Below are 13,678 nucleotides of genomic sequence, written 5' to 3' on the forward strand. Positions count from 1 at the left end.
CAAAAATTACCTGTGCAAATTTTCATTGAAATGGTTGATTTTAATCTGTTGACCTGAAGAAGAAGAATTGGCTCCATCGTAAACTAAAGAGAAATCCCAGTTTCCTGCACGCCATGCTGCCTCATACTACACAATGATGACCAACAAATTAGGGATAAAGGCAAATAAGCCATTGAATCAGTTAAAAAAAAAAAAAATGTAGAAGAAAAACATTACTTTTCATCTGTCCAGCAATATGAACAGATTAAAGAAAAAAAAGCAAACCTGCAATTCAGTGAACTCGAGGTCGTGCTGAAACTGGCCCTTCCGAGAAGTCAACCCTTGGCAATACATATCCAGCACATGCATACAACCGATTTGCTGCAAAGATCTAATCAGCCCTTTGTAAGGTTTCCTCTCCTTCACATCATTTTCTGATAGAGACAAATGCATTGTTGGTTGCATAAGTGGTGACAAGGCTCTAGATCCACCATCAAATTGCACCATGGAATCAGATCGTACTTGTAACTCATAATATTCAAGGGCCTTGCTCCAATTTCCCTCGTGCTCTAAGGTAACAATTTGAGAAGACAGCTATTCAAGGCATCCATAAATCAAAAAGAACAAAACCGTGAGGCTGCTTGTAAAGGCATGCCAAAAAACTTAAATAGGTTTAACACTTTAAAACTATGATACTATTTCTCAGTGATAGATCATATATCTTTGGCCAGAGTCCAACAAGCATCACAGATTGTATGGACGAAAAACAATCATCGTATTTATCAACACAATCATTATAATGGAATAACTGCAAGAAGAATTAGATTTTCACAATTCAGGATCTGAAAATTACAGTGAAGTGCCAAACATAGCAGGAGATCTGCTACCCGAATGATCGAATGACTTAAACTACCATATTTACACCCTAATTAACCAATGAATTTGATAATGCATGCGCAGCCAATAATAAAGCAATTGCATCTCTAATTAAGAAAAGTACGCCAAGCCAAAAAAATCTGTACAATTTAGTAGCAATGACTCCACATTAGACATTACAGCTTAAAAAACAGCAGTACTGGGATAAAAATAATCTTCAGCAAGGTCGTGAATTTACAAACTAACCTTGTGTGACTGGATGACCCCATATAAGCTGTCAGGTTCGTTGATTTGAGTGATTGCTGAGACAAGTATTTCAACATGATGCGGTAACTGGTGCACCAAAAAGGAAAAAGAAGAATATACAATTAATATAAAAAAATAAAAAATAAAAAAGCTTAAAAAGAATTATTGTCCAAACAAAATCTGAGATTACAGTGTAACAACAAATTATGTTTGATTTTTCTAATAGCTCACATCATAGAGGTTTTGGGTCAACTATCTCTTAATATATAAACGACAAAATGGCCACTAAAACACTTTTAAGAAAAGTTATATTTATATTCTTGAAACATAGAACACAAAGTATCTCAAAGTTACCGTCTCAAGATGGGAAAAATCTGGTCTCCCCAGTGTGAGAATCTTGAAATGCTCTTCACACCAATGCTCCACATACATCAAAGCAGTAAAATACGAGCCAGAAATCTATTAATGCATTACATCAATATCAGAAAAACTGACATGCAAACATTACAAAGTAAGTTGAGCACCACAAACACAAAAAAAAAAAAAAAATAAATAAAGAAAAAAGAAAAAAATAAAATTGAACAAACTTCAGAAATTCTGATACTTACGACTGCTGACTTGGCAACAACAAGATAATCAATTGAAAGCCAATAAACCTGGCAAAATATTACAGGTCAGAAAATAAGGATTGCCAAATATTTTTCACTGAATTTAAAATAACTTAGAACAAAAGACCCCCACCCCCAAGAGAGAGGAGGGAGAGAGACTCTGGTAAGATATGCAAAATTTACACCCCTGAACCCTTTCTCCAGTGAGTTTTAATTTAAAAACAGTAGCTAGTGATAGATTAGAATTATTTACCTGTAAGGAATGTTGTAGTGCTTGTAAACAAATACAATTCTACTCAAATACAGAAACAAATTCTAGAAGTAAATCTGAAATGGAATGTCCATACATATGCAAGAACTGATAACTATACCTTGTCCCACAAAGATGTTATGTTAGCCACATTTGATGATGCTGCCCCATCTCTAACCTTTTTTGAGGTGGAATGGGATTTTGAACCACAGCTAGAAGGCTTAGAATACTGAAAAAACATGGAATAACTATCATTAGATTGTCTTACATTTTTAACCACACAAATGCTTTAGAGTTTACAAGGATTCAGTTATTAGCATCTCTTTGGGCCTTGGTCTCTAAAGATTTTTACAATTCTTCACTTTTCGTTATTCTCTCAACTGGGTTGTGGTTATCAATTAATTTGGCCTTGGGGTTTTTGTATAGATTGATTCTCATCTATATTGTATAACTAGTGTGTTTGTAAGAGTCTGTTGTGGACATCTGGTCCACTACTGTAACTCATTTTATTATCAAAACATATATTTTTGTTTCCTATTAAAAAAAAAAAAAATTGCATTAGATTTTATATGCGTTGAAAAGCATCTCGCTTTTATAAGTCTGTTGAATAATTTAATGCTTGTCATATCTGTCAACCAAATTTCATTTGGAGTTCAATATTTATTTATTTTTTAATTAAAAAGTAAAAACTCTTGTCCAGAAAAAGTTCGATTGAATATGATCATATGGTAGCATTACCCATTTAATTTTTAAAGGTACTGGTAGTAGATGTGACCCAGCTTTCCTACTTGCATAATTCAAGAAGATGAAAAGGCAGCACAAAGACCAAAATTTACCCAGTCCAAATTACGTATTTGTCTCAAAGTTTACCCACCAAATAAAAAAAAAAAAAAAAATCCTCTGTTCATTGAATATGAATAGCCAAGAGGAGATTTGAATGAAAGAGTTATATATAGCAGTAGAAATAAACGTATCGTTTTGAATTGCACCAAAGAACGTAGGAGTCCCTATAGATATATAGTAAAGAAAAAGAACCATATCTTATGATGAAGATCATCCTAGTTTCTAATAGTAACAACTAACAACTGAATTTCAGAACACAGCAAATTAAGGTAACATAAAAACTCAAAGGGAATCACATTAAATCAACTAAGGAGGTAGTTCAATATACTCACCTTAGAACTTTCTCGTTTCACTGGTACTAAAGAAGATCTTTCCATGACATGACATAACCGAAGTTCATTGAGGGCATTCAGAAAAACTTGAGTTGATTTTATCAATTTATTAGCTCCCGTCAATATATGTTCCTGCACCTGCACTATTCTCCTTTTATAAGAAACTATAGATGATGTACAAGTGAAAAGGAGATGAAGCTACAAAAGTCGCCTAGAATACCACCCTGAGAACTAAAAATCCTAAGGAGGGGGGACTACCCTATACAGAGACAATAACAAAAACCAGCACCTGCACATTGGCTACAAATTATAACCAATGCAACTGTGTACTGTACACCATCACACAATGTCAATAAAACATGCAATCGTTGACATAGTAGCATTCTTTTTAATAAAAAAAAATTATCAAAGAAAATATTTAAGAAAAAATTAATAACATTTTGGATGAGGAAAATATCATTTTTAAAGAGGTTTGGGCATGTTGCAGGACTGAAAATTTTATAAAAAAACAACAATCCACACAGCTTAAATGTAAAAATTTTAAATCAGTGAATCAATGCTCTCTAGGAAAGCCTCTCTTTGAATTAGTGCCATCAATGCAATGACAGAAGATGGTTAGTCACACAAATAAACAAGGCAAAGCAACAATGCTCCATTGAATAATAAAATAAATAACAGAGCAGAAAGAAAAGCTGGTAAAAAGAATTCCAATTGGCAAAAAATTACAGAGATACAGAAACTGTTCAAGAAAATAACCTGCAAGGAAATTAGTTTGTGTAGATCAACATCTATATCCTTCCTTCCACCTAAATTGACAAACACAGTTGGCAAGAGAAGCTCGGCAACTTCAGCTTTGAGCAATACAATATCTTGACATAATCTGAAAGCAGATGGTCAAGCAAATTAACTTTTTACTGAGGCAATACTCTGTAAGGACAAATAATATCAAAAATCCCTATAAAATTGCTGTGAATGTAGAAATTATATACCTTAGTATCACATCATCACAGTAGCCAATCAGTGAGTGTACAAGGGGACAAATCCACATCTCAAAACTTTTATCATTTGTCTCCCATACAGCGGAATTCTCCAACGAAAGTACATCAACTGATAACGAATATATGAACTATTTAATATTTAATGGACTAATAAATAAGTCAAGAGCAAAACCCAACCATAAAGTCAAATCTAACCCAAAATTACAAAATCAATTCAAAACCCCTTTCCAGATTATGTGAACAAAGAAATATCTTGAAATTCTTTGGTAACGAAGGTCCACACCAAACCTCAGAATAGAGGTATCCAAAAAAAAAAAAAACACATTTTCCCCTCTTGAATCTTCAATAATCTTTTTCTTCATTTCTTGTCAAATAACCAAAAAGTTTTCAAGATCAATAATTTTCATAAAACTTTTGCTTTATCTCATTTATCAAGGCAAAAACACGTTTAATAGGTAGATAATAACAAGAGGCTGGTGTTACCGAAAAAACTTCAGCAGTCTGAAAAAGACTATGCCACAATCTGGTAGCAATTTTACAATGAGTGAAGAGATGATTAACATTTTCCTCACTTCTGTTACACATGACAAACCAAGGACACAAACTCAAGAAAGGATTCCTTCTGAAGATAATATCAACTGTGTTAACTGACAGTGTCAATGCCCAAGAAACTAATTGAACCCTATAAGGTATCTAAACTTTCAAAATCAACTCAACAGAAGAAAACTTATTATTCCATGCATTATCTTAAGATCTAAACATGAGCTTCAAGGCTGGCTTTGAAAACAGACAACAACCTTCACATGTAGAGCATCATGCATGGAATAAGAAAAGGTAGTATTGTACAAGTAATAATCACTCATCCAGCCTTTCCCAAGGGAAATTGGCAGTGATAAAGCGAGGTGATTAATGACTCATAGTTAATATTAAAAACCCTAGCAGCGGGATCAATTATAGAAATTAAAAAAAGAGAAAACAAGTAATTAGGCTTAGATAACATGCAAAGATCATTTTAAAGCAAAAAAGAAGAAAAGCTTCTAAAAACTTTCGAGTGCACTACCTTTAGACTTCCTTTCTAGATCCAATAGGAACTTCTCCACCAGGTCAATGTCGACACCCTTTGAGTGGACCTACAAGACAGGAAGATCTTACTAAGGATTTTCAGGACTCAAAGAACTTCCAGCTCCAAAATAACATAGCACATGATATCAAAATCAAGGACACCAGGTATGTGACTATTGGCAGTAAACACACAATAGATTTAAATAACAATTCTTAATTGCTCTCATCAATGATGTTAAAGTGTTATACATGGGAGGACCATCCGCTCTAATCAGCAAATATCTCTATTTATCATCAAAAATAAAAAAATAAATACTAATAAGGGAGTAACACCTAATACTCAGCATCAAAATATCCATGTTTATTTTAAAATCCTCTCTGCTTAACTGTCAGAAATTTACACTCAAAATCAAACATTGATTCGTCTTTAATATCATATTAGAAGTAAAAAACAGCAGAGATGTGAATGGGCCTGATTCTGATGGCAGCATTCCACATGGAAGGAGACCCCACCACTACAAAATCACAGGCTTACCACACCAAAATTAGAACCTCTCCCCCATTACTCCAGTTAACAATTTAAGGAATTTGAAATTCAGCAGATGAAAACAATATCTAATAAAAAACTATGATAGAGAATAGAGAATAAAATATTCACCTCAAGAAGGGAACTCTCATAAGAATCAAAGCGCATTATAGCTCTTTGACCCCTTTCGGTTGAAAGTATTCCCTGGAGAAATAAATAAGAACATTATGATTATGGGAGTTAAATAGTCACACTTGAAGGCAAAGTCAAGCAAGAAACTCTACCTACATTTCTAAGCCAAAATACATTATACAGTATACAATGTACATTATACAGTATATACCGTATAAACAGACACTATACACATACACTATATAGTTACACTATACAATACACATACACAACACCTCATACAATACCAGATACACAATACCACATATAATACCACCATACACCATACACAAGACACACACATATACACATACATATATACAAAATTTCTCTAATTAGGACATCATGATAATAGTTCCATCAGAATCATTCTTAAATACCATTGAATTCACTCATTAGACAGAAATGATATTTTTACAAATAAATGTGTGGATGTAAAAAGGAAAGAAAAGAAAAAATAATAATAATAATAAGAGATGCAAATCTTCTAAAAGAGCATCAGTAATCGTGATAAGTTCAACAAAATGAGTTTCTTCAAGCAAAAATTCAAGAAAAATTTTCATGAATAATGCACGCTTGAAAATTTTCCCGATCGATTTCGACTGCTTGGTTGCCATGCTGGCGTGTTGCTTAACCTTTCGTCCCCTTCAGTTTAATTAAAGACACAAAACAGGAAGAGACTTTGGACTAGAAGAGACTGTAAAAACCATTTCAATCACCTTAACTCAATTTCCAATTGTGGACTGCATATTTTCTTTCCTACTTACAGGGAACCATCTGTTATATTATCCATGAAATCTTAGGTTCGCTAGATGCTATTACTTCAACTACAAACAAACCCTGGACAACTTCAAAGTCATTGAAAAAAAAAAGTAAGCAAAATAAGAAAGCCAGAACTTTTCAAAAGGAGAAATTTTTTTAGATAATAATCCACATGGACTCACCCGAAGAGTTTGTGATGTCATATCTACTATTTCAACAGAATCATCCATAAGATATTTCTTCAAAACTTTCAACAGCGAGATTAGAAGTTCTTCAGATATACCAGCATCCGTGTGAAAGTTGATTTCAGTAGTACTACCATTATTAATGGATTGACTTGAATGCATGTGACCAGAGTCTCTAGGCAAATGGAAAACAACACAATGTGGGTCCCCAATGCCAACCTGTACTTACAACAGAGGAAAGAAAAATTTAGTCTACTCTCACATGTGAAACAGCATTTAATGAAATGTAAGCAAAAGCTTGTAATGATACCATAGATACAAAGTCAGATACCAATGCTCTAATACTATTAGCATCATCTGAGCCACACATGCGAACAAGTGTCCAGACTGCATGTACAATTTCATGGTCAGAATGCCAATCCACAACATCTTCAGCTTTCTTTTCCCTCTGAGAAGTCTCATTCATAAGTAGTTTCTTGTGCAGAGCTTGAAGACTGCAAAACATACCAAGTGATATTAAGAATCTCAGAAGCAACTTAAAAGCATTATTAAATAGCAAATTTTAAATTGCACACTAAACAAAGAAATAGATCCATTTAAACAAACGTTTCAAAGTTCATAATTGTCTAATTTTAATATTCAGAAATTTTGTTCAGACCTGAACTTCTGAAGTAATATCTATAACATCTAATTTCACAAGCTAATAAGCATACACAAGCTGCTCAGCAGACACCCACCTCCAGGAAAGGAATCTTGATGGAAGGTAGCAAGATCTCTTCACAAACTGAAAAGCAGAAAACCAAAGAAAGAGGTAGAAATTGAGTGAGTGAAATGTGCAAATTACAGGAATGATGATATAACCAAAGTAAAATACAAAGGCATTTTACCTTCAATAAGTGGTCTCTTGCAGAATAGGCCTGGCATAATTCCTCGTGGAAATTTCGTATTCTATCAAAAGTGTCTATTTCAGGGAAGGGTTCTAATTCCTGAAAGAAGGTGAACAGTATATAACACAAAGGATAGAACTGCCAAGAAAAGAGAATGGCTAAAAATAATTCTCTCTAAATATATAGTATCATCAGAGACAATACCTTATAAGCACTGAATTCAAATTAAGCTTCAAGTACAAAAGAGCCTACAGCTACAAAGTCAGAAAACCTACTCTGATATAATCATAAAGAGATGGATCAGAATCCACTGTTAGCTGGAGGAGCAAAGATAAAACTTGGGATGATCTTGACCCAGAAGGTTCTGCACTAGCTTCAGAAGGAATGCAGCATGCAACCAACTTTGATACCAAAAACTACATAGCAATAAGCAGTGGATAAAATATACATTGAGATTAGTCAATGTTAATATAAGATTTATGAGGTGAGATAAAATAAATACCTGAAGTTGTTCACCTAGCACATAAATAATTTCTTTGGATGGGTTACTTTTGAAAGCTTTTAGCAAAGCAGAAATGATACGGCAACACTGGTCTTGTAAAGCATGACAACCAATATATTGGCCAATCAAATTGAAAAGATAACTGCATCAACTCAGATAAAATGATTTCAATGAGAAATCACACTCAAGCAGCATAAAAATAAATATTTAATGACAGCAGTTAAATAGTTAATAGGTACCCAAAAAATCTATGAAAGTGCTATATATATTGAAAATAAGTGAAGCACTCCTAAACTTTCACAAAACTCAAAGCTGAGAACACAGAATTACTCCAAAATGTAAAGAGAGGACTAGCGTATGTGAAGATGCAGAAAAAAATAAAATAAAAAAATAACCCTTACACTGTAATTCTACAAAAAATTGAGCAAAACAGTTGAAAGCTCATCTAAATTGCTTGAACAGACATTATCTTAGCTGACCATATTTTAAGTCTCTGATTGTTACTCACTTGGAAGTGCTTGAAACAGCAGCTCTATGCCCAAGAATATTTATAAGCACCTCAATCCCAGCCAATCGATGACATTTATGCCTGTGATGAACTGCTGCAGCAATTTTGTAATGCATTTCCACTATAAACTGCAAAATCACAAAAAACCATAATTCCAAAAAAGAAAAATTAGTTGAAACAGAAGGGATAATCAAAAGAATCCTGAATTAGAACATTATAGAATGTTGCATCATCACCATGAAAACTCTATCAGGGCGAAATATGTTGATTTTGTCAACGACACCAGCACTTCTAGCAGAATCATCCCTACATGAGTACATTATAAAAATATATTACATATAAGCCATAAATTCACATAATTTATCAGGTGGAGAGACAGTAATGTACATTTCCAAAAATCCATCGACAACTGTTTGGATGGCACGAATGATTGTATCCCTTGAAAAGAAAGGGACTGCAGGGTATGATGCACTAGAGGCAAGAGATAGAATATGGCTGACAATTGATACCTACAAATACAGTAAACAGCAAGCCAACATATTACATTCAATAATATCTTTAATGAAATACAGTTGATTATGATCAGACATGGCCTAGATGTATTTTCCATCAAGTATGATTTAAATTTAAAAAATTAAATAATACATACAAAGAGGTCAATATGAAGATATGCATGAGCAGTGAATGTGACAACAGAACCATTGTTCAAATATAAGAAGCAAACCATATGTTTCTTTATCAGTTTGTCTCTTTCATTCTCAGAAATTTCAGCCAAATGCAAAATAGAACTCTGAAGAACCATTGCTGCCATTCCATTTCCAGATCTCTCACTGCAGTGCAAAGCCATACTAACTGAAAAGATTGGCACAAAGTGATTTTTGACCAGTCCTGCAAGAGGTTGACCAGCAATCTGCAATGAAATAAATGCATCAGTAGTATGCAATAGACTATTCATATAAGGCTAAATAATAGTACCATATTTGACCAGCATGGAAAAAATCAAAGCAATCTTAATCTCTTGCTGGATGGGGAAAGACATGTTCAAATTTTTAGCTATGGCATTTTCGGAAAACTTTTATTTTCTTCCAATCAAAGAGTGTTCTCCTCAGCATGAAATTCGTTAATCCATTTTTAGACATTAAAGAATCAGGAATCTGCTCCAAACCTCAGCTACCCACTTCAGGTTGGAGTTGTCCCCATGCAAAACAAGAGTTGGAAGAAGCCAATGGCAACAATATTGCATAAAATAACTAGCTTCAGCATCTGATACGAAAACTTGTCGAATCTGCGAACAATAATAACAACATGATCAGACTGAATGACAACAGATGCTAACTTGCTTACCCAAAAACATAAAATATGAGCTACAATAAGACAAAACTAGATGTAGAGGAAACAAAAACTCAAAAGAAAATAGGAACTATTAGTATGGAAAATATACAATAAACTATCATGTATTCATTTCTATGAACTGTTCACACCATCCAACATATAAATAGGGTTCATTGCGAATACAATGAGTATATTACCTCAACCAGTGCAACTAAACTAACACCACAAGCAACCCAGCAAAAGAGGATTGAACCCAAGATTTCCTCCAAGTACTGTAAAAGACAGGAGCAAAAGAATTTATATTCAACAAAAGTGACGACAAAGAAATGAAAGTTCATGATAGTGATATCAAGAGGAGATCACCTTCCACCTAGTTGCATACTGGAGCTTTTGGGATAGATTATCAAGTGCCACATTCACCAATTCCCTGAAGTAAAGAGACTAGTACTAGTCAATGAAACTAACCATTAAAAAAAAGACAATGTGGAATTTTGTACCTCTGGCAAGGATCAATAGCAGACACAACACACATCATGAAAACAGCCTGCAGGTGCCACAGAGAATCAGCAATTGAAATCAAAAAATATTGCTCACTTGATAAGTACATAAAACTAAGAAATCCAAGAAAGTTGGAAACATTAGTTTGAAATGTTGGATAACCAAACCAAACAAGCAAAAGAATACCTCCAGCTCTATTCTATCACTGTGCAAAGCAAGATACATAAGACTAATAATAATTGTCTCCATTCTGGGGCGAGGCTGCGGACCAGCAGCTAAGGCTTCCTTTGCAGTGACGAGTTTTTCTTTTGAGCGAACAACCAGAATAGCACCAAAATTGTTACTGGAAATACCACCAAAGAATATCAATATCAGTTCAACATCCAAAACACTTCTTGATGGTTGAAACAATACAATCAGAATCAGTTGCCAATATGACACACAAATTCAGAGAAGAAAAGGAACCTAGAAAAATTCTAGGATTCAGGTGCAACCAAGAAACAAGTAATATGCCAATCTTTTCTTTCTTGCTTGCTTTCTTTTGATCAAGAAACTTAAATTGATTGATAGAAAATAAGATAGAGAAGGAGGAACCAATGATCAATCCTTGCAAACAAGACACGTATATCTGCTGCAAGAATAGACAGGAATTACAAGAATCAATTTATATGCCTCACAAAAACAAACAACATCTCAATATTGTATAGAACATCTTGACCTACAAACTATTTTAAGCACCCTGGCAAGAATACAGATTGCCCAGCTATTTTCCTTTGTTAAGTAAATTGTATACCAAAAAGCTAATGAGAGCACAACCTTAACATACAATTTTTCAAGGTGTTTGGCCTGTGGACGCTTTCCAAGCCATGTGTCAATGCTTGGTTATTGGAAACAGAAATGGAAGGAAAACCCAATTTGTGTGCTTTGTTTTTTTAGTTTTGCATTAGGTTGTCTAAATCAACAGACATGGCGCATCACTACATAATAGAAAAGTCATAGCACTGGCGAAAGTTCATATCTAGGAAGTAAGAAAGAAGGCAACAGAATAAAAAAATTATTCATAATAATTTTAGTGAAACCCACCATATATCCTGGAAAAGCTCCTCATGGCCATCCCAAGTTTGGAACAGAACACCAATTCTTCTGGCCAGAAATAACCTAACTCGATAATCAGGATCTTGAAGCATCAAAAGTATTCTCTCAATCATTGACTGCAAAGAGAACACAACAACAGTAAAAAGAAATTATTGGGGGCAGGGCAGGAGAAAGAGAAAAGGAATCAGTTTCTGCAATTATTATGAAAACACACACACACACACAAAAAAAAAAAAAAAAGAAAAAAAAAAAAATAGAAACATAACATTTTACCCTATATTCTGAAAATGAGATAACAACCAGGTCAACAAAACCATTACAGATATTGCAAAAGCAAATGAATAAAACAAGGTGTCCTGCACTGACTTATCAATTTAAGCGTCACATCAGTGTTAACAAGCAACACTTCCTGGACACATACTAAGCACACTACATATATGTTAATGTATGTTGAATTCCTAAGATAAGAATGTGAAAACTTAGGAGTTATCTAGGCATTATCTAGTTTTTAAATTTAAAAGTTAGGATAATCCTAACTTAAGGTTATCAAGATATCTAGAGTTAGTCTATAACTAGAGATGTATGATATGTATTTTTTTAAGTGAATAAGTGTGAATAAGTTTTTCCTCTATTTTTTCAATGTAGTATGCCAGAAACATGCAATAATTCAAAATGTTTGTCAGACAAACGAAGACTAACATGTTACTAGCCCACATATCCACATCCTACGGAATATTAGACTACCATGTCAGAGAGCCTATCTCATTCCTGTCAGTATGTCTCACAATGAACAAATTAAAATTGCTTATGTAAACTATAATATAAACACTCCTCATCTATATTTATTGTATTCAAATGAGAAAATAATAACTGTTTGTAGAACATGATACAAACACAAAAAAAAAAATAAAAAAAAAAAAAAGAACATATCACTGCCCCATGTGCATACTGGTGTCTTATGAGTGTATTTACCTGCCATACCCAATCATTGACTTCCTGTATGAAATTACCTGACCAATATGAGGAGTGAGTGAAATAAAATCAAATATACAATCAATCCGCTTAACCCGTCCAGACCAGTCGGAAGACAAATTCAGCAACTTTGCTCACAGATCCCCAAGATGTATCAAGCACTGAAAATCAAATAAGCAATAACTTTAGCAGAAGTATAAAACAGTCCACTTCCAATGGCGTAAACTACAAAATTGATACTTTGAAAAAAATCTGTTCCAACATCAAACACTCGCATAAATAAACCCACAAATCCACCCACCTCAACCATGGTAAAGAATTTTCAGTTTACCCACCAAGCCTAAATGAATCGATTATGGAAAACAAATATCTTATCTAAAAACTGTGAAATTAAGCAATTGAATATCAGATTAATTGACTGTGAACAAATGGCTCAAAATTTTACTATATTCAACCCAGATATAACCATCACATTTTAAATTAAATTGTAATCAGGATTGCTAACTAGTTTTTTAGTAAAATATCAGAAAAACTGTAACAGAAATGACTGTCATAATTTTTCTTCTTTAAATGCAGTATATTTATCCCAATTCAAAGGAATATAAAAATTTTAGGTTTACCTGTTCAGGCACCCTTTCCCTAAAAGATTGGCCAGCATATTTTTTATCCCTTTCAGCAGTCTCCAACAATAGCAAGGAACCCAGAAGGCCATGAATAGCAATCAATATATGAACACAATCAAGCTTAAGACCCACTTGCATCTTGATCATGTTATCCATTATATTAACCTACCAAAAGGAATGGAGGGAAAAGAGCAGCAAACATGGAACTGAGAATGGTTAAACACAAAATGACATGGGCAATAAATAGCCTGATATTGCTTAAAATTTCTGAATTGAATTTCATGTAGTCACCAACCAGGCAGTATCATACCAAGTCTGTAATTTTTGTAGAAGAGGACCAGTTGGGATGCTGACAAAGATAGTAAAGAATCTTCTCACGAACCTGAGGTAGAAAATTGGAAACAATATAACGTTCCCCAAGAA

General features: G+C 33.8%; 1 protein-coding gene across 1 annotated transcript in view; it reads right to left on the reverse strand.

Moving 5' to 3' along the window:
- Positions 1-13,678, reverse strand: part of LOC116136704 (serine/threonine-protein kinase ATM) — a 46,168-nt gene that overhangs the window by 12,518 nt on the left and 19,972 nt on the right. Inside the window, 30 exon segments of the mRNA XM_031422375.1 lie at positions 11-126; positions 265-573; positions 1,102-1,188; positions 1,456-1,560; positions 1,710-1,757; positions 2,081-2,188; positions 3,135-3,272; positions 3,891-4,014; positions 4,124-4,241; positions 5,193-5,262; positions 5,853-5,924; positions 6,836-7,057; positions 7,149-7,332; positions 7,576-7,622; positions 7,726-7,824; positions 8,001-8,141; positions 8,228-8,369; positions 8,736-8,863; positions 8,972-9,041; positions 9,123-9,244; positions 9,460-9,645; positions 9,901-10,020; positions 10,265-10,339; positions 10,431-10,494; positions 10,565-10,611; positions 10,752-10,908; positions 11,649-11,776; positions 12,671-12,793; positions 13,253-13,420; positions 13,566-13,637. Coding sequence (XP_031278235.1) covers positions 11-126; positions 265-573; positions 1,102-1,188; positions 1,456-1,560; positions 1,710-1,757; positions 2,081-2,188; positions 3,135-3,272; positions 3,891-4,014; positions 4,124-4,241; positions 5,193-5,262; positions 5,853-5,924; positions 6,836-7,057; positions 7,149-7,332; positions 7,576-7,622; positions 7,726-7,824; positions 8,001-8,141; positions 8,228-8,369; positions 8,736-8,863; positions 8,972-9,041; positions 9,123-9,244; positions 9,460-9,645; positions 9,901-10,020; positions 10,265-10,339; positions 10,431-10,494; positions 10,565-10,611; positions 10,752-10,908; positions 11,649-11,776; positions 12,671-12,793; positions 13,253-13,420; positions 13,566-13,637 — 3,590 coding nt within the window.

Source organism: Pistacia vera, unplaced genomic scaffold, assembly GCF_008641045.1.
Source record: "Pistacia vera cultivar Batoury unplaced genomic scaffold, PisVer_v2 Contig109, whole genome shotgun sequence".
NCBI lineage: Eukaryota > Viridiplantae > Streptophyta > Magnoliopsida > Sapindales > Anacardiaceae > Pistacia > Pistacia vera.